This window comes from Aulostomus chinensis, chromosome 18, assembly GCF_037954235.1.
Source record: "Aulostomus chinensis isolate RoL2024-O1b breed Wild chromosome 18, RoL_Achi_v1.0, whole genome shotgun sequence".
NCBI classification, from domain to species: Eukaryota; Metazoa; Chordata; class Actinopteri; order Syngnathiformes; family Aulostomidae; genus Aulostomus; species Aulostomus chinensis.
Window position 1 is genome coordinate 2013251 of NC_141337.1, and position 20818 is coordinate 2034068.

At 47.0% G+C, this 20818-nt stretch overlaps 3 protein-coding genes across 3 annotated transcripts; all 3 read left to right on the forward strand.

Annotated features, from left to right (window-relative positions):
- The first annotated feature begins 1801 nt into the window (after positions 1-1801).
- Positions 1802-5972, forward strand: LOC147244600 (keratin, type I cytoskeletal 13-like). Its single transcript, XM_086185353.1, has 7 exons — positions 1802-2361; positions 3016-3098; positions 3380-3536; positions 3701-3862; positions 4292-4417; positions 4497-4720; positions 4997-5972. The coding sequence occupies exons 1-7, from the start codon at positions 1870-1872 to the stop codon at positions 5133-5135; spliced, it is 1383 nt and encodes a 460-aa protein (XP_086041479.1). The 5' UTR covers positions 1802-1869; the 3' UTR covers positions 5136-5972.
- A 3184-nt stretch (positions 5973-9156) lies between these two features.
- LOC147244601 (keratin, type I cytoskeletal 13-like) lies at positions 9157-12420 on the forward strand. The gene is made up of 7 exons (XM_086185361.1): positions 9157-9773; positions 10572-10654; positions 10762-10918; positions 11042-11203; positions 11572-11697; positions 11775-11995; positions 12251-12420. Exons 1-7 carry the CDS (start codon positions 9411-9413, stop codon positions 12345-12347), a joined length of 1209 nt encoding a protein of 402 aa, XP_086041487.1. The 5' UTR covers positions 9157-9410; the 3' UTR covers positions 12348-12420.
- A 2242-nt stretch (positions 12421-14662) lies between these two features.
- Positions 14663-16741, forward strand: LOC147244602 (keratin, type I cytoskeletal 13-like). Its single transcript, XM_086185364.1, has 6 exons — positions 14663-14986; positions 15195-15277; positions 15351-15507; positions 15585-15746; positions 15916-16041; positions 16342-16741. The coding sequence occupies exons 1-6, from the start codon at positions 14663-14665 to the stop codon at positions 16564-16566; spliced, it is 1077 nt and encodes a 358-aa protein (XP_086041490.1). The 3' UTR covers positions 16567-16741.
- The last annotated feature ends 4077 nt before the right edge of the window (positions 16742-20818 follow it).

The window sequence follows — 20818 nt, forward strand, 5'->3', positions numbered from 1 at the left end:
ACGATTGATGGAGGGAACAGACAGTCCAGGGGTTTGAGGTTCCACTTCCAGACTGGATCTGTTCCTCAAACTGGTCTCACACTGCAACCTTTCATCTTAACAGTATTAGTTTTATGAATTTTTTCTCTTGGGCCTCATGCGAATAATGACAAGTTCATTCCAAAAAAATTTGTTGTTATTGACTTTTATGGATGTTTACCTGCTGAATGTCAAGACATCAAGGCAGGAGAGTTGGTTTGATGGCCGGTTGGATCCTCACGTCCCCCGGTGACTGGATCCCAGTGATCCCAGTGATCCCAGTGGGCACCATCAGTGTGTGAACGGGTCAACCAGGCAACATTCTGGGTCCAATTTAAATGAACTTAAAAATGAATTTGGCTGCTTTTATTCTTTAGACTGAATAAGAACTAATTTACCTCACTAATGCAGACCCTGCAGGATGTGATCCACCTGACCAACGAGGACCCTGCAGGATGTGATCCACCTGACCAACGAGGACCCTGCAGGATGCGATCCACCTGACTCACGAAGACCCTGCAGGATGTGATCTACCTGACCAACGAGGACCCTGCAGGATGTGATCTACCTGACCAACGAGGACCCTGCAGGATGTGATCTACCTGACCAACGAGGACCCTGCAGGATGTGATCCACCTGATCAACGACCCTGCAGGATGCGATCCACCTGACTCACAAGGACCCTGCAGGATGTGATCCACCTGACCAACGAGGACCCTGCAGGATGTGATCCACCTGACCAACGAGGACCCTAAAGTGATCATTAGTGAAGATGACCTGGACGTGATCTCTGGGGCTGTGCTCCATCTGGGGTCCACAGCTGACCCACGTGCAGAGTTTGCAGCTCATCTGATTGGTTGACTCTGTAACTGAATCAGTGACAGACTAATTAGTCAGTCAGCTGGTTACGGTCACTCAAGCATGGACGCCATTGTATGGTGAAGCCACACGGTTCACGAGCCAGTCATCACTCCGTCACCTTCTCGCTACCACATCAGATCTGTTTGTGTTCGTAGTTGCTGACGTTCTTCATCTGGACACCAGGGGTTTGTTGACTCAGAGAACTGAGAGAGAAACTAAACATGAAAACTGGTTTCATCACTGATTTTTGCTCCCCTGAAGGAAGGATTGTCTTCCATCAGCAACGACTGCATTGTGAATTCAATGTTTTTTCATATTTTTTGAAATGCAACATCAATACACGAATTAAAAAAACAGCAACATAAATTAACAAACAAACAAACAGCCACTCAGCAATGCAAAACAAGTGTAGCAATAACCAGATTTGTAAAGGTCTAGTCTGCATTGTCCAGATTAACACGGATCCTCTGTTGGCACTTTTAATCATTTGATAGTTTTCAGTCTCCGTCTCCTTGTTCACTTGTGTTTATTTAGGACTAAACGCCTGACAAGGATTCATCTTCATCACACAAGACCCAAACCAGTTACGCTGCTGGGATAAAGAACTCACTGCCAAGATTTACACGACGCTGCGCCCATGAAACAATTAGAGCTGATTCTTCTGACAAACTGACTCATGCTGGGAGGAACTTAAATGTCACCCACGCCTAAACCTGCCCTGCAGCTCCCAACAAAAGATCAGAGAGGGAAAGTTGTGATGATGAAGACACACCCACATGTTCTTGCTCAGCCCTGAGCAGATCCTGTTGTGAGTTAAACAAGGACAGGTGTCTCCTCCCAGGCTCGCCGCCAAATCCACCCCCTCGCCTTGCGCCTCCCCTCACTCATCTAATTGTATAAAACTTTGCCTTCCTTGCAGCGCTCCACTTTCTCTTCTCCACCTGAAGCAGATAGACACTTCCTCTTCATCCTCACCTGAAAACCGCCACGATGATGTCCATGTCCACGTCCGTGTCCAGATCCACCAGGTCTAGCAGCGGTGGTGGCATTGGCAGCAGCAGGTCAATGTATGGTGGCGCTGGAGGCGGCCAGGTCCGAATCTCCTCTGGTGGCTCCAGCTATGGTGGAAGTGGAGGTGGCTATGGCTTCAGCTATGGTGGATCAGGCAGTGGTGCTGCCTTTGGTCTTGGTGGTGGAGGAGGTGGCGCTGCCTTTGGTCTTGGTGGTGGAGGAGGTGGCGCTGCATTCGGCCTTGGTGGCGGCGGCGGCGGCAGTGGCAGCCTGGACATCGCTTCAAATGAGAAGGGCACCATGCAGAACCTGAATGACCGTCTGGCCACCTACCTGGAGAAGGTGCGAAAGCTCGAGAAAGCCAATGCTGAGCTGGAGCTGAAGATCCGTCAGTTCCTGGAGAGCAAGACCTCCCCCTCCGCCAGAGACTACACCGCCTACTTCGTCACCATCGCAGAACTGCAGGGCAAGGTAGGTTCCCCACTGGTCATGTGGCCCTGCAGAGGGATGGTACATTTACTAGAGCCTCTCACTTCTGCGTTCTGCTGCTCTGTTACATGAATGCAGTGAAACCTGCAGTAGAACGTTGTTTCCTTTGGAAAATGACAGTCAACTGACAAACTACGCACCAAAAACTACTGAAACTGGCAAAGAAAGATTCCTCTATGTTTTCACCTGCTGTTGACAAAAGTCCCGTGTTCAAAGACTTAATTTTAATATCACATATATCTACTATAAAGTAGAATCAATTAAATCACATGCATGTGAAATCCATCAAAGATGTTGAGCGACATCGAAGACATTATAAAAGTCAATAATCCAATATGGCTGCCGCAGGAGGCTAGCAGAGCAACATTGTGCATTTCAGTCACAATCAAAAGTTGAGATTAAATCATGTGACAGATTCTCTAATAATCAATCGGTAAAGAGGCAGAACATTTTGCTGGCACAGCAGCTATTTGCCTTTGCTGGGCTGGTTTTTATTTTCAAAGATGTACAGAACAAAAATATAAGAAAAAAAAGTTCCATGCATGTGGGGTGAGAACAGTAAAGTAGAAGTTTGAGATACATTTTAAAAACAAAAACAAAGCAACAACAATTGTTCTTTCCTGTTTTATCTTTCAGATCCAGGACGCCACCAGGGTGAATGGCGGCATCTACCTCGCCATTGACAATGCCAAGCTGGCCGCAGATGACTTCAGGGTCAAGTCAGTGAACGCATCTGTTGATTAGTTCAATAATCCCACAACTTGCTGACGTCCCGTTGCGTGTCACATATTTCAATGAAATTATTTTCAAAAAAGGAGCACGAGCTAGTTGTGTGAAATTTACCTGTTGTTCATGTGGCGGTACTTCTGTTGAAAAATCCCACCATTGGCATTGGTGATGCACGAACTTCAAATGTTCCTCATTTAAACAGAAATTTGATAAAAATCCTTTGACTAAACCTCCTTCATTGTTAGAGATCAATGTTCTTGTCTCTTCTCAGGTACGAGAACGAGCTGGCCATGCGCCAGTCAGTGGAGGCTGACATCGCCGGGCTCAGGAGGGTTCTGGATGAGTTGACGCTGGCCAGAACCGACCTGGAGATGCAGATTGAGGGCCTGAAGGAGGAGCTGATCTTCCTCAAGAAGAACCACGAGGAGGTCAGTGTTCTCGTCAGTGTGCTGGTTCTGATTCTGATGATGAAATGCAGGTCTGCTCAAGATGCATCTTACAACGGCTGGAAATGTGTTCTTTGGTTGTCGCAAGTTTGAAGGAGGCAACTTTTATTTGTTTATTTCGTTTTTGTGTCTTGTTTGTTTTGCAGGAGCTGCTGGCGATGCGAGCACAGATGAGCGGCCAGGTGAATGTGGAGGTGGACGCTGCCCCACAGGCTGACCTCACCAAGGTCATGGAGGAGATCAGAGAGCACTACGAGGCCGTTGCCACAAAGAACCGCAAAGAACTGGAGTCATGGTTCAATGCCAAAGTAAGACATGCATTTAAAAATTAGTAAGAGAACCCTGCTGTGAATGAACTATTTCTCTAAGAGAAAACTAACAAGGTCTGAATGAACAATGAAAGGTAAAATCTAATTTTTATTTTTAACTAAACTCTTTGTAAGTAACCTTAGAGGTAAAGTGAGAGGTATAAATTACTTGGGTCCCAACACTGAGCCTTGTGGAACATCACAGGTATTTACAAGTAGCCGAAGTTCAGTTTGGGGCCGATCTGTTTAAATTAGTGGAAACACATCATTGTTTAGTCTTCTCTCGCTACCAGTCAGCAATTATAACTGTTCAGTGAATAAAAGTCAGGGAAGAGAAGCGATGCTAGCCCCTTTCATATCGAAATGATAAAATCAATCTTGTCATGTGAATATAAAGTTCTGACCCTTTTTGCTATTTTCCCTCCTCAGACAGAGGCGCTCAACAAAGAAGTCCTCACCAGCACAGAAACCCTCCAGACGTCCAAATCAGAAGTCTCAGATCTCAATAAAATGCTGCAGGCGCTGGAGATCGAGCTTCAGTCGCAGCTCAGCATGGTCAGTACCGCAACTGGCCACATCTCCTCCTTCGCCACTGGAAAATCTAGTGGTAAACACTCTCTCCTTTCTCCTGCAGAAAGGGTCATTGGAGAACACCCTGGCTGAGACCCAGAACCGCTATGCCATGATGCTGGTGGGTTTCCAGAATCAGGTACTCATGCTTGAAGAGCAGCTGACATTGCTGAAGACGGACATGGAACGACAGTCACAAGAGTACCAGATCCTGCTGGACGCCAAGACCAAGCTGGAAATGGAGATCGCTGAGTACAGAAGGCTGCTGGACGGAGAAGGTGGCAGCAGGTGAGACATCTTCATTCATGTCATGCTAATGATGCTACCAGTCAGACATAAATAAATAAAGTTCCACTGGGATCCTGTTGTCTCTCATGTTCAGGTCAACTTGATCAATAAGGAGCAAAATTATTGAGGGCGTTCCATTACTGAGTGAGAGTTCTATGACAGTGAACCCAAAACAGCAGCAAATGATTCCAATTGTGGTTCTCACTTTGATTTGGGGAAGTCAAAGATGGTGGATCTGAGCAGTTGGTAAGACTGACTGTTGTCTCTGTCCCGCAGCATCTCCAGCTCCTCCGCCTCCGCCTTATCCTCCTCCTCCACCTCCACCACAACACAGAAAATAATCACCATCGTAGAGGAAGTTGTGGACGGGAAAGTGGTGAGCTCCTCCTCAGAGACCATCTCCAAGGCCCTGTGAGGACCAGGGAAGGGGATGCGCACACAACGCTCACAGAAATAAAACAACAATAAAAGTCTGCTGAGGTGCTTCAAAATAAAATACCTGCTCCTTTTGTCATCCGTCCAGAAAGTGAGAGGTTTTAAGCAAGACCACACAAAATCCACTCAAAACCCCAAAGAGACAGTTGTTGGTGTTGTATTGAACATGCACTGATCACCTGCATTGATCAGTTTAGATGGATAAAAACAAAAATGCTGAAGTCAATGATCACATGAAAAACAACAGGTTTTGCTGGTATTTTTTGTCCGAGAGAATCTCCAACAGCACAAGACCTCATAGAATCATAAAAGATGGTGTAACATTGATAAAATGTACCAAAATATAATGGATGGGCTGGACAATTATTAGACTAAAGTTTGGGATCCTGTTATCACACCGGTGGAAGAATTAAGACAAAAACAAAAGATGTAGTTGTGGCCAGAACAAGAACCAGTGAGACCTTTTCGATCATAAATAGAAGGATGCATTTTTAAATACATTTTTTGATAGTTTAGGAAATTGTCCCTTGAAAGAGTGCAGAAAAAATACGACAAAAAGAAACCCTCAGTCAACATTGGCCAGAAAAATTACTAACATCTGACAAAGCAAAAAGCAAAAAGACAAATAACATCCACACCAATTATATGACAGCTACCTGAAGGTTTCTTACTAATATGATCAAAAAATCATAGTAAAAAAAAATTATGTTCCTCTGTGTTTTGTAAAAGGTTACAGTTATTTAATAGAATCTAAAGAAAGTTGTCACTTGAAAATTCACTTGTAGATACACCACTTGAGGACTTAATTGTGAAATAAACTTAGTGCTGAGCAGTATTGTAGTGACCTGTGGTGCTCCACAAGGTTCTATGTTTGGACCCAAGTTCTTTACTTCCAGCTTTCCCCACAATCCCAAATGACCTCTGCGGTTCCTAACAGACAACTATGTCTCTGTTTAAAACAAAATACAATTTTACTTATACTTGATAATAAAGATAGCTTGTTTGTAATAAAATAACTATACTTTACTGCATTTTTTTCTCAAATAGATGATAAGCTTTTGTTTTTCAATAACAATATTCAACACACTTAGAAATATTAAAAAATATACAGCCACAGGACCTTGAGAAAATTTCAGAATCAAAGTTTAAACTCACCTGAAAAAATATTATAATGGTGACATAACTATTTAAAAGGTTATCAGGTCCAAACGTTCATAATATTTACAATCCAGTGAGTTGGCTGACAATCGGCTGGAGGCCTCTGAGCCACCAGCATGAACAGGCTGGTCTCAGGTGTATCAGGTGCGTGTCACCAATCAGGATCTCAGGAGCTGCAGGTGCCGATTAACCAGAGAAACCTGGGCTGCGTTCCTTTAGCGTCTCAAAGACTGACGGACCAACAAAGCAGCAAGACGAGGGTCAATATTGGTTCAGCAGCTCCACGCTGGTCTGAGCTGGAGGACCAGAAGGGCTGAACAGCTGTGCTGACGGGGCCGTTGTCTGATGGCTAAGCTAGCATTTGCTAACTAACGATAGCAATAGCTCAAGTAAGCATCTTTAGCCTCTGACAGGTTCATGTAGTCATTGTTAGTGTGTGACCAGATCGACTACATGAATTATCTGTCTTATTCCTGCTGTTCCAACTTTGACCACATGGGGTTGGTTGAGTCAACCCGGCAGCCGGTAGGATAGATGAGCGCAGCAGAAGCGAGGGAGACACCTGCTGGCCAGGGTGTAGAAATGCTGCTCATTGCACCTTTAATATGATTGTTTGCTACATCAAACTGCCTCAGGGTGGCGCTACATCTTCATCCCCACATGTCGACGAAAGACAAAGTACCACGACTCACAGTCCCCTCTTATGGAACAGAGAGGTGCTACAGTAGACTTTGCTCGCTCTGATTGGCCTGCGAACTTCAGAGGTCTTCAGAACAATGAACGTTTGAGACACCTGTGTTTACCTGCTTTGATGTGTTAAAGCAGCCGTGTTGACACATGGCTGTTGTTTCACAAACGGCCTGTAAAAAACGCAAACCTGAAGTCAGTCAGAGTTAATGTTCCACTTGAAAACAACCACCGCCTCTTTTTTTTTAATCACATTAACTTCAGGTAACCATGGAAACAGCTGGGACGACCTCAGCTTGTTAACACATCAACTGTTTGGTCAGAGTGAAACTGGAGTCGCACCCAGCCTCACATCACAGTTTCTACTGAAAAACATTTGACCATAAGTTCACCTAAAAGCCCTTCATTTTTCAGAAATGCAAAGATAAGCTGATTAGCAGAGATGAGCAAAAAAGGAAATATTTGGCTGAGACTACTTCCTGTTTAAAGGTAAAGGTACAAAAAACCAAAAACCCAACTATGCTGAAGCCAGGCGCTACAGTGCTGGAGTCTCACTGTGACTCCATCAAAACTCATCCAAACAGGCACTGAATCCAATCAAAGTTTACATTACTTCCCTTTTAAGAATCCCGTAGATGCTTGACTACTTTCTCATTGCTGGTAGATGAGTTTTCCCCTTTGTGAGTCACTTGCGCCATTCTGGGTTTTGTTCTGGTCATCGTCAGAGCCTCCCGTCGGTTAAAGTGTGTTTTTAAAATGTGATTTGTTCAGGGGTGCGCATCCTCTCAGGGAGCCTCCACTGCGGCTAGTTTCCAAGTTAGCACATATCATTAGACTAGCGCCGTCCCTGCACAGCACCATTGTTCTCTGAGGTGTTTCTTTGGGGGGTTCAAACATCTGTAGAAGTTCTGAAACCGTCCGCTGACCCTCTGGCTGCTGCTACAAACTAGACATGACAAAATAAGAGCGTCCAGGTACACGGCAGTGAGAGGGAGAGCACAGCCATCACGGTTGATGATGGGGAGTTCTTCTGATGATATTCTAGTGCTTCTCCAGCTGTCAACATGACATTCACGCCCAGATCAGTGTGGAGCAACTTCGCTGGCACCTGAACCCACTCAACACCTTTGTTACAGGCGCTGTTAGGACCAGTCTTTGGAATGGACCACCAACCACACACCAGCCCGGTCCTAAACTTCACCTGCTCTCGCTGACACTCAACCATGTGATGGTGAAAGGATGAAAATAAGAGCTGAGACGAAGAATCAAGGAGAACAGACGCAAACCTGATTACTAAGAAAATAGCAGGCGCCATAAGGCCGGCATGGCTCAGAGGCCGTCTTGCAACCGAAGGGTCGCTGGTTCAATGCTCACCTCCCCAGGTGACCTTGTCTAAGTGTCCTTGAGCAAGATACTGAACCCCTGTTTGCTCCTGATGGCCCTGTGACAGACTGGTGACCCGTCCAGGGTGAACCCCGCCTCTCACCCAATGTCAGCTGGGATAGGCTCCACCCCCCACAACCCTTTAAGGGATAAGCAGCATAGAAAATGAATGGATGACAGACACCATTTGCGGTATCAGAAGCAGGAGGGGTGCCTGAGAGAAGCCACCTCTTACTGATTCCGTCTGTGTGGAGTTCAGCGACCTGCCAGAGAGCAACACGGCCGACATCAACAAAGGCAACATTTTCTGCTTGAGTTTCGTTTAGCCGCTGTGTTTTATCTTCGCCCAACCTCACCTGTGTGATGGCTACATACCAACTTCCTGCCCAGGAACAATGAAACAAAAACACTGAAGCAGTCTGGTAAACAGCAGTCCTGCAGGTTCAGGCCCCGCCACGCATCTAGACGCCCTCAGGGGATGGATCCACCAGCTAATTTGGTATAAATTTGTATTTTGTTGTTACCAACGGTGCTGCAGACACCACCCTTAATGAATGTGATGAAAGATGTCAGGCCGGTGGGTCCGAATGTTTTTGTCTACAAACATGAACAAAGTGACCTGCGGCTCCTTTCATCAGTGTACTTGGAGTCCGCCATTGTGCCTCGAGGATAAGAGATAAGAGCGGACACGTCAGGACTCGCCAGGAGGAATGTGGAGGCGGTCGAAGGTTTCCAGACTTCTGGAGTCAAATCTAAGCAGAGCAAACAGCAGAAGAGTCACCTGACCCAGAACAAACCCCCCGCTCGTACTTGTGTAACAGTGGTGATCCTGCTGCTGCTGAGTTTGTGTGTCTTGTGGCTTCAGGCGCCACCCCCCCACCCACAGACAGAAAGACAGACAGACAGACACACACACACACACACACACACACACACACACACACACTTTCAGGTGACATAAAAGGAGCGGAGCCTAACATTTCCTGCATTGTTTCAACTCGCTCCAGAGCAGAAGAGCACCTCCACCATGGCCACCTACTCTCGCTCCATGAGGGCCCCAAGTGTGTACGCCGGCGCTGGAGGCTCTGGGATCCGCATCTCTGGGGTCAGTGCCCCCAGAAGCTTCTCCTCCGCCGCCGCTGCTGGAGGGTTTTCTGCTGCAGGTACCAACTTCAACCTGGCAGATGCCATCGACATCGCTGACAACAAGAAGGCCACCATGCAGAACCTTAACGACCGCCTGGCCTCCTACCTGGAGAAGGTGCGCAAGCTGGAGACAGCCAACGCCGAGCTGGAGCTGAAGATCCGGCGGTTCCTGGAGAGCAAGACCAAGCCAGAGGGCCACGACTGCAGCGCCTACAAGGCCGTCATCATCGACCTGCAGGACCAGGTGAGACCCGGTTCTGATTCTGTTTCTTGTCAAAGACACGAGATCAGATGACGAAGGTCTGCTTGAACTTCCCTTCCACAAAAGTTCCGTCCTCTAACGCCAGCCCGCCATCACAAACTCCTCGCAGGCAAACAGAGATGTGGCCAGGCAGCCACGCCCGCATCAGGCTGATGAGACAAGAATGAGGCTGCGTTTATAGTTTCAGAATCACACAAGCAGCGTCATAAGAGCAGACAGGACACTTTCTTTTTCTTTTACCCTTTTTGTCCAGATCAGGGGTTCTAAAAGTAGGGTTCAGGTCCCTGAGGGTCCTCTAGCAGGTCCTCAGCCAAGTGTAGAATGATTAAATTATCTGATGATTTTCTGGTTACATTACAAAATGCACATATCTTTATTTATCATGATACTTTGCTATTTTTAATGGTTATTATCTTGTAACCATTTCAATAAAATCCAAGGCAAACATCAATTTGCGTAAAATGAGGAAGTTAATATTTTGTTAGTTGTTTTGTTTATGAACTGTTGACCACACTGACACCATCTAAATGCCGAGGTATTTTGACCAATGTTGGATTTTAACATCTAGTTTTTATTTTTCACTAAAAGGTAGCGATGCTAGCTGGGCTCAGACTCTTCGTGTTCAAAAGTTTAAGGCGTTTGAATTGAAAGTGTCTGTGGCACTGAGCTGAGTCGTCTCGATAATTCGATGTCTTCATGTCTTCTGTTTGCTTCCTCTCCTGAATCAACGACCAGCAAATTAAATAAAACACCTGTAACTTCTTCGGTGTTCTGTTCCAGATCCTCGATGCCACACGCACAAACGGTGCCATCTACCTGTCTATTGACAACGCCAAGCTCGCTGCCGACGACTTCAGGGTCAAGTGAGTGAACAGTTACCCTACCACCCTTCTGCAGGTCCTGGATAAGTGCTTGGGGTTTCTGTGGGTTTTGCTGAAGCGGCTGGTGTGATGTGCTGGTTGGTGTTCAGGTATGAGAATGAGCTGGCCATGCGTCAGGGCGTGGAGGCCGACATCGGCGGGCTGAGGAGGGCCCTGGATGAGCTGACACTGGGAAGATCCGACCTGGAGATGCAGATCGAATCACTCAAGGAGGAGCTGATCCATTTAAAGAAGACTCACGAGGAGGTATGGCGACGAAAAAATGTTTTCTTTGTCCCTCCATGGCCCTCCGGGACACCACGGACATCGAAATGAGATTTGAATGAAACATTTTAGAGAAGTTATGTGTCTGGTCGCGTCACCCTGCAGGACCTGCTGGCTCTTCGTACCCAGATGAGCGGACAGGTGAACGTGGAAGTGGACGCCGCCCCTCAGGAGGATCTGTCCGCCGTCATGGCCGGAATCAGAGAACATTACGAGACTGTCGCCACCAAGAACCGGAGAGACCTAGAAAACTGGTTCCAGGCAAAAGTGAGTCTTCTGAAGCCAAACCATGAATTTGTAGTCCTGAAACAACAACTTCTGTCGGTGGTACCAGAAAATGATTCCTGAATTTGAACCTCCGGAAGGAAGTCAGTGGTTTCTGATCCCCCTCAAACGTTTTCAAGCAGCATCTAGTGGCCATTAGAGGAACTGCAACCCAATACTTGCATAACTCAGGAAAAGGAAAAACACATAAGAGAAACATTACTCAACTACAAACTATAGCAGACATATTTATAATTCATGAAAAAAGCAAAATTAAATTTGTGTGAAACAGTAGTTTCATCTGCCAACTTAAGCCTGAAACATCTGGAAACACATCTGGCTCTGTCTAATTTGATTGTTTTGACCTGAAGTCAGATGAGCTCAACAAGGAGGTCGCGGTGAAGACCGAGACGCTCCAGACGTCACGTTCTGAGGTCACAGAGGTCAAGCGCTCGCTGCAGGGTCTGGAGATTGAGCTCCAGGCACAGCTCAGTATGGTGGGTTTCTGACAATATTGGGCTTTTTTCAATCTCGTGATGAGTCGACTGATCTTGTACTCTTCTTCTTCTCTCAGAAAGCGTCTCTTGAAGGGACGCTCGCTGACACGCAGAACCGCTACGCCAACATACTGGCAAACTACCAGAGGCAGGTGAGCAGCCTGGAGGAGCAGCTGGCCCAGCTGAGGGCCGACCTGGAGCGGCAGGGACATGAGTACCAGGTGCTTCTGGACATGAAAACTCGGCTGGAGATGGAGATCGGCGAGTACCGCAGGCTGCTGGACGGAGAGCTGCTTGGGTGGGTTGGTGCTGGGAACTCATCAAACTACAGAGGAACATTTCACCCTGACTTTAGAGAACCTACTGATTCCTTCCGGGATCACGGAGCTCATTCTGACACATCCAGTATTTGTGATGATGGAGGTGATAGATGCCCTCTAGTGGCTGTAGTGGCATTGGAGGAATGGAACTGCAACACAAAGCCCTTGGTCCCATTTTTCTTTGCTCTGTTCATCACCAGCAAACCAGATTTTTGTTTTGTGTCTTCCTGCAGCCCGTCAGCTTCCAGCTCCAACCGCAAACTGGTGATCGTCACCAAGGAGATCGTAGACGGTGAAGAGGTCAGATCAGAAACTCAGGTGACCCAGTGAGACTTCAAACATCCACCAACATGCCACCGGCCGTTCTCAGAAAACCTGCAATAAAATACTTGTGATGAACTGACATGAGCGCCACCTTGTGTGTGTACTGTGTGTGTGTCTGTGTGTTATTGAAAACTGCAAATGAATCACTATATTATATTTTTTCGTCAATAAGATGGATAATATATCACATCAGCAGTTGATGAGGGTTATTATGATCCAGGTGTTTGTCTCCATCACATGTTTATGTCACATGGTCATGTGACATAAACAGGTAGTGAACCCCCATACAGACGCCAACATCAGACTTGGATCCCTTTGATCTGAGAACATTTGGAAAGTCCAGAAGAGAAATCCATCCATCCATCCATCCCTCCCTCCATCCATCATCCCTCCATCCATCCCTCCATCCATCCATCCATCCCTCCCTCCATGTTCCCCCTCTTCTCCTGTTCAGGGTGGTGGGGGTGGAGCCTATCCCAGCAGCCTTCCCCCTGGACAGGTCACCAGTCCATGGCAGGGCCAACACATAGAGACAGACAACCATTGGCTCTCCCAGCCACGCCTACGGTCAATTTAGAGTCTGGATTAACCTGGTCCCTCTTGATGTCTTTGGACTGTGGAGGAAGCTGGAGTACCAGAGAGAACCCAGCAGGAACAGGGAGAACATGGAGACTCACACAGAAAGACCCCGTGCTGCAGCCGGGGCTCCACCCACAACCTTCTTGCTGGGGGGCCACAGTGCTGACCACTGCTCCACCGTGCAGAGACACATAGAAGAGACACACGATTGAATAATTAATCCACATTCAAGTTAGCAGACGGCTAACAGGAAGTAACCAACTGCACCGGCCTCTGACGCTCCACCTAAAGAGTCTCTAAATTCACAAAATGGTGAGAGAAACGTGTGGTTATGTTGTGAGTGAGTGACAGCTGAGTCAGCCGTCAGTGGCCATTCACGGTCCAATCAGACACTTTAACACTTTGATTCCATATTTCTCTCATTTTCGATCCAAACCAAACAGACAGAAGCTGCGTGACGTGAAAACAGAAAATACTGAAAATCTGTTCAAGCGTAGCAGGAGTGACTGCTGGGCTCTGAGGCTGAGAGGATAAATTCTTTTCAAAAACATATTTAACTGGAACTGAAGGACTGGAGGACCAGGATGGACAAACACATAATTCCTAAGTTTATGTTAATGACATACTGAAGAAAGAAAGAAGGAAATCACTGTCCCGCTCTTGCTTTAGTCGTGTTCTTACATCTCCAGCGATGGTGGCTGCCTGATGTTTCATTCTATTTCCTGGTTTCATCCAGATGGACTAAGATGGTTGAACACACGTGTCCTGGAACATCCATGTTCTGTGTGTGTTCATTTTTATGTGTTGAACTCCTGCTCTTCTTTTTCTTCTCCTCTTGATGAAATTGTTGCGTTCCTGAAGGCGTCTAAGTTGCTTGTCTGGATCTGAAGTGAATGTTTCAAATTCCAACATCAGCAATGTGATGTTGAACAAGTTCCGTTTGTAGATACTGGACTGATAAAGTTAATAATAATTCATTTTATTTCTAGACAACTTTCTGAGCACTTGAGGTCACCGTTCTTGACCTGAGGTTAGAAACATGATTGAGAACTTCTCTTCTCAATCAAAGTCTGTTTGACCTCCCAAGGCCCCAAACCTGCCGGAGTTTCTTTGAAAAAAGGGGCCCAATGACGCTATTTAATAGCCAGAATCTACATTAAAAAGCAACATCAGATTTTCCACTTGAACTACTTGAGTAACGTTCGCTTGCATCGGTGGTTTTTGATGAAAATGTGCCCACGTGTTTGCAGCTTGTGTTTAGTTGAGACGGTTCAGGTTCGGCTGAGGGACTTTGGAAGACTTCATATCGATTATGTTTGTGTGTCCACATTAATTCAAAATATCAAAACAGGAAAAAGCGGTTCATCTTCCCGCTGGCACCCTGTGGGCCTGTGAGGCGTTCCAGGTCCCCCTGGAGGGATGGATGGACGGACTGATGGATGGACAGGGCCAGCAAACACCGGGCGATGGTGCCTGAAGGAACTCGTCTGCATTCTTTGAAACAGAAGAAGGAGGAAGAGAAACCCGCCCATCCAGCCAGACATGGTGGGCTCGGCCTCAACCTGTTTGGGTCTGGGCCCTGGGGCCAGAAGAAGAACCCCCATGGCATGTTTGAACACACCAACCTGCCCCCACTGAGGGGCATTAAGAGGCATAAAAGCTGCTGCCTTCCCAGCAGCTCTTCAGTTTCAGAGCTACCACAACCCTCAGCCATGGCCCCCATCTCCAGCCGCAGCAGCTACATGTTCTCCCCCCGAGCTGGCAGCGTCTATGGGGGAGCCGGGGGCTCCGGGGTCCGTGTCTCCAAGGCCTCCAGCACCTCCTCCTCCTTCAGTGCCTACAATATGGCCGACACCGCCAATGCGGTTGATATCTCTGCTAACGAGAAGGCCACCATGCAGAACCTGAACGACCGCCTGGCCTCCTACCTGGAGAAGGTGCGCAAGCTAGAGATGGCCAACGCCGACCTGGAGCTGAAGATCCGGCAGTTCCTGGAGAGCAGAACCAAACCTGTGCTGCACGACTGGGCCACCTTCCACATCCGCATCACTGAGCTGCAAGGGCAGGTGAGTCTAACCAGTTACCACAACCAAGGAGGTCATGATATCAGTGGTGTGTATGCTGGTGGAGGGACGGAACCTGAGCCAAGGAAGGGTGGGGCCAAGTTACATCACCTGACTGTCTGATGAGCCTGAAACTGGTCATCAAAGCAGTGACAGGGTCAGTAGAGAAGTTGCAGAATGAGTTCTGACTTGATCTTGTTTCCCTGCTCAGATCCAAGCTGGCACTCGTGGAAACGCCGCACTTATCCTCGCCATCGACAACGCCAAGTTGGCCACCGACGACTTCAGAGTCAAGTAAGAGAAGCGCCAGAAGAGTCGTGACCAGAATGAAACGCAGCCAATGTGAACTTGCTCTGCTTGTGTTCAGATATGAGAATGAGCTGGCCATGCGGCAGTCGGTGGAGGCAGACATCCTCGGGCTGAGGCGGGTCCTGGAAGATCTGAGGCTGAGCCGCAGCGACCTGGAGATGCAGGTGGAGGGGCTGAAGGAGGAGCTCCTGCAGCTGAAGAGGAACCATGAGCAGGTGAGCCACAGAGTTGATCAACAACCACCAAGAGTTGTGCAGCCGGTTCCTGTGGTGTAACCGGTGTCGTCCTGCAGGACCTACTGGCTCTCCGGGCTCAGATGGGAGGCCAGGTCAACGTGGAAGTGGATGCTGCACCACAGGAGGATCTGTCCTCTGTCTTGGCTGGAATCAGAGAACACTATGAGAACGTTGCCTCCAAGAACCGGAGAGACCTGGAGGTCTGGTTCCACGCCAAGGTGAGTCTTGACAACCTGGAAATAAATGAGATGATTCACACTTTACTGACACTTCGTTTGGGGGAAATGTCATCGGCGAGCAAGCACAATGTTGACATCAGTGGATCACATAGTTGCTGCTGCTGTCTGATATTCCATCGCCGATAATGTGGATATTGTGACTGTGCAGACGGCGGAGCTGAACAAAGAGGTGGCGGCAAGCACCGAGACGCTGCAGACGTCCAAGTCAGAGGTGACCGAGATCAGACGAACCGTCCAGGCCCTTGAGATCAAACTGCAGGCTCAGATCAGCAAGGTGAGCCCACATCCTCCGCCACAGAGCCTCATTCATCAGCACCGATGAGGAGAAACACGCCACTGACATCATCTGACCTCAGGGGTCTTGGGGGCAAAACTCATGAATTTTTATCATCAGATTTTCCAGGTTGGAGATGACACTGAAATTAGCTTCACTAAAATCCTCATATAAGATCTTATGGTTCCAAAAATGTTTTTTCCCCAGTTTGTCGCTAACTGTAGATAAATGTTCCCTTGTATTCTTTACATATTCTTTATTTATGGTCAAAGAATAAATGGTAATGAAAATGTGCCACAGAAAGGAGCCCTAGAGTTGAGTCTGGATGAAACGAAGACCCGTTACGCTAACGTGCTAGCAGGCTACCAGAGGCAGGTGGTGGCGCTGGAGGAGCAGCTGGCCCAACTGAGGGCCGACCTGGAGAGCCAGAAGCTCCAGTTCGCCGAGCTGCTGGACATCAAGACGCGCCTGGAGCTGGAGATCGCTGAGTACCGGAGGCTGCTGGACGGAGAGACCGAGAGGTAGAGAAACGCTTTACTGCCGAGATCAAAGTGACAAATGAATAAAAAATACTACACTGTTGGGGATGAGGTGTATTTGTAGTCCAACAGAAAGTGGTCATCTCCTGGCTCGTCCCCCAGCAGCCAATAGGATCGCTCCATGTGATTGAACCAGTAAATCAGCTCTGGTGAACAGAAGTTGATGATCTTCCAGGTTTAGTTCATCAAGATCATCTTCACTGATGAACCCTCTGATGATGCTGGAAGCCTGGATGCTACAGTCAGCAGTGCTAAGCTAACGTTAGCCTAGGAAGGAACGACACCGGGGTCACATGACTTCGAGGTCACAACCAGCTTCCCACAGTGGACTTGAACACAATCAGTTACTGAATTAGTACTAAAGTAGTAAATCAAATGGTAAAAATCCTATTCTTTACTAATTCTGCTGCTTCCGTTCACCTGAATTACTGTAATTACGCTTTATTTAAAAAATCCTGTTGTATGTAGAAAAGTATTAAGTACTGAGACAGAAGATGGAAAGACTAATTAACTATTTCAGTTTAATAAATCAATCAACTTTAATAACATAATTCATCTTCCTTGAGGGGTGGTGCAGTGGTCAGCACTGTGGCCTCACAGCAAGAAGGTTCCGGGTTTTAGTCCCTTCTCGGGCGTGGGATCTTTCTGTGTGAGTCTCCATGTTCTCCCTGTTCCTGTGTGGGTTCTCTCTGGTACTCCAGCTTCCTCCCACCGTTCAAAGACATCAATTTGGGGACGAGGCTGATTGATACTCTAAATTGACCGTAGGTATGAATGTGAGTGTGGATGGTTGTTCGTCTCTCTATGTTGGCCCTGCGATGGACTGGTGACCTGTCCAGGGTGAACCCCGCCTCTCGCCTGTTGACGCTGGGATAGGCTCCAGCCCCCCGCGACCCTTACTAGTAAGGAATAAGCGGAAGACGACCATGGACGATGGATCTTCCTTGAGGAAATATTGAGCAGTGGAAATGGAATCTCGTCTCCTCAGACATGTTGAACGCAGGAAGTCAAAAAAAGAAGAAGAGTAAAACTAAAGTTAAACTTCTGTCCGTAGCAGAGCCACAATCACCAAGACGACCCGGATGGTGACCATCGTGCAGGAGGTGGACTCTGATGGGAACGTAGTGACCACCAGCACCAACTAGACCAAGACAGAGCCCCGCCCCTCCAGCCCTGCAGCACCGGCAGGCCCTGACTGTGTTTGAGGCTCTTAAATGAAATAAAAAAATAAATGAAGTCTGACTTTGTTTCACTGTTTTATTGAATTGAGATGAAATTTAAATCTTTTCAAACTAATTGTTCTCAGTTATGAGTCATTCATTCACCTGGACGTCAACACAGAAACTACTGGACCAAACAAAAAATTGGAATATACCCATCAAAATAAAAGAAAAGACTTACTTCCATTTATATGAAATAAGGGAGAAAATAAAGAGACTCATGTCGTGTATCTCCAGTTGGCACTGGTTTGGAGTCCCTGGGTCACATGACAAAGGAAGCAATTTTTAAAACAAATAAAAGCAGAAAATGCATAATTTTGCATTAAATGGACTCAACAGGAGATTCCATGAACGTGAGGATGTGGTGACTCATCTGTTCACTCATGATGACGTCACTCTCGCCTCACCTTTCATTCCAATACGATTGATACGTCCACCAAAGCCTGGGAAGGAGAGGTCCAACAGCTGAAACCAGCCCATCTTGAGTTCTTCTTCTCCTCCTGACAGTTTGGGATGATTCAACTGACAAAACTACAAGTGAAACACAGAAGAAATGGGATCCTGCATCCAGCTGAGCTGAAAAACCTGGAGGACGAGCAGCAGTTTCTGTCCTCTGCCACCAGAGGGCAGCAGTCAATGTCCTCCTGGTGATTGTCATTTCTTGTTTCCCTCCTTGGGTTTCCTCAAACATGCAGGTTGCAGGTTTATGTTTCTATGTAGGAGAACCATCTTCTCCTTTTCTTTCTGCTGTCAACTCTCAACTTTGTAGTCCAGGACCAGATACATCAGAAAACCCAACGCCGTCCTGTCCATGACATCATCACTCCAGGATCGTCCAACGTGGCAGTGACAGTGATTTAATTGTAATGAATAGATGAAAAAGATAATGAGAAAATGATGTCATGACGGCAACTCGGACAAAATAGGAATTCATGATAACAGGAAGTTGGACACATCAGGAAGTTCACGTCCTCATTGTAAATGTTCAGGTGGTGCAAATGTCTCTGTTCTGCATTTGTATCGCATCATTTGTCCTTATATTTACTTTTCAAGTGTAAGAACATTCACACAAACCGCATTACAAACCTCATGTGGTGACATCTCTTGTTTCGCTGATGACATTCTACTATATATGGATGTCGCTCCGTCATTCTGTGATCGCCTGCCGGGTCATGTGGTCATCGATGCAAGATGTTGCAAGATATTCCAACTTTGAGAATGTTCTGACTTTGCTTCTAAATAATAAACATCACTATCTTTATCAGCGACAGCTGTCAATTCCAAAACTTCATTTCTGATTGGGCATCGGCTACTTCGCTGGTCTTTAACTGTGACAGGGACGGATCAGAAGCTGGAGAGGATCCAAACACCCGGAGGTCTAGAACTTGTTTGCAGCCTTGAAGGCTTTGTGTCACTAAGTGAAGCCATAAATAAGCTGACAGGTATTGTGATGCTGATGAGTTCATTGTTTGAGTGCCACAAGTCTGCAGTCACAAGAGTAAAACAGAGGATGCGAAGCTGCTCCGCAGGTTGACCCTCAACCTCCGCTGGTCAGCTACCAGCTGCTGTAAGAACCTATTTTACAGTGAGGATTTGCTGGATTGGATTAACTTAAACACCTTTTGAGTTTCAGGAAAATATTTAAGTACAAACCAAACCCAGTCAGCTCTGATGCAACCTGGGGATTTTTTAAAAATGAGCAAAGGTCAGAGGTCAGCGTTCGTGCTTCATCCACCACAGAGGTGCAGAAATAAATCCACGGTATCAAGTTTTGAAGGAAACGTTTCAGTTTTGGACATTTTTCTACATTTTAGGTGTAAATTGGTCAAACATGAACATTATTGTGTGAAAAGTGATGAGAACCGTTGCACGGAGGCGACACGCGACCTTGAGGGGACCTAATAACAGGGTAAAGGAGGAAATCAGATCATGTGACTCTACCGTGCAAATGTCAAAATCATTTAAAAAAAAAACCTGTTTTTGTTGGCGCGGGCGCTACCCGTTGCAGCAACGTACACAAAATCTCATTTCTTATAAACACAAAAACATGTTTTGAGAATCTGGTGCCACTCGCATTCTCTCCCAACTCAAGGATCTTTTCACCAAATCTAAGCCTAACCCTAAACGTAAAGGGTTCAGACCTGTCACAGCTGGAGACTCGCCCACCTGCTGCTGGAGAAAATGATACCTTCTACCGAACCGATACGGTTGCGACATTCCTACCAGACACATTCCCTTTCACACCCAGCGCCATCCATCATCCTGCTGACAAACGTGTCACTCTCCCTGTCACTCGGAATGAAGCTCTGCAGGTACGGTGGTGACTTCTGTTCAGTAAATCAAGCAGATTATGACCTGCTGAGATGGTGGCAGGCACTCCCCTTAGTGATGGATGAGCACTGAGGTGGAATTAAGCAGAGAACTTACCTGCAAAGAGCCTGCAGGGGGTCAAAGATCACGTTTAGGGTGTAGAAACAGGTTTGAGAAGTCTCTCGCTTGCAGAAAGATTTTTACTGTTATTTTGTTGCCCTTTGTTTTGCAACATGTTAGGCGTGATGGATGGAGCATCTGAGGTGACAGAATGGAGCTTGGCCTGCTTAGCTTTAACGGGGGCTGGTGGTCATACAGGTGTTTAAATAAAAGGTCTTTCTGGAGGAAAAGCCACCTGATGGTGCTGCAGAAGTGACGGGGAGGTCAAACGCTCTTTACGAAGGCACCGGCCATTCGCACACAGTGTTAGCTAGCAGGCTACTGGAGTTAGCAACATTCCTGCGCTGCCAGGACGATGCTCACTGAACATGCTCTATGGGCAGGCAGAGCTGGCTACTTCCTGTTTGCCGTTTGCTAATTTGAGTGCGGGGAACTGATTCGATCATGAGGATCATCTCGTCTTTCTCCATGCCATCAGACTGAATCAATCAAATTCTGACGGAGAACCAAGTGGTTCCACCGTTGTGTGGCGGCGCAGCCTGTTATGTTATCATGCTGTTTTTAGTAATTGTCAGAGGACGTAGACGG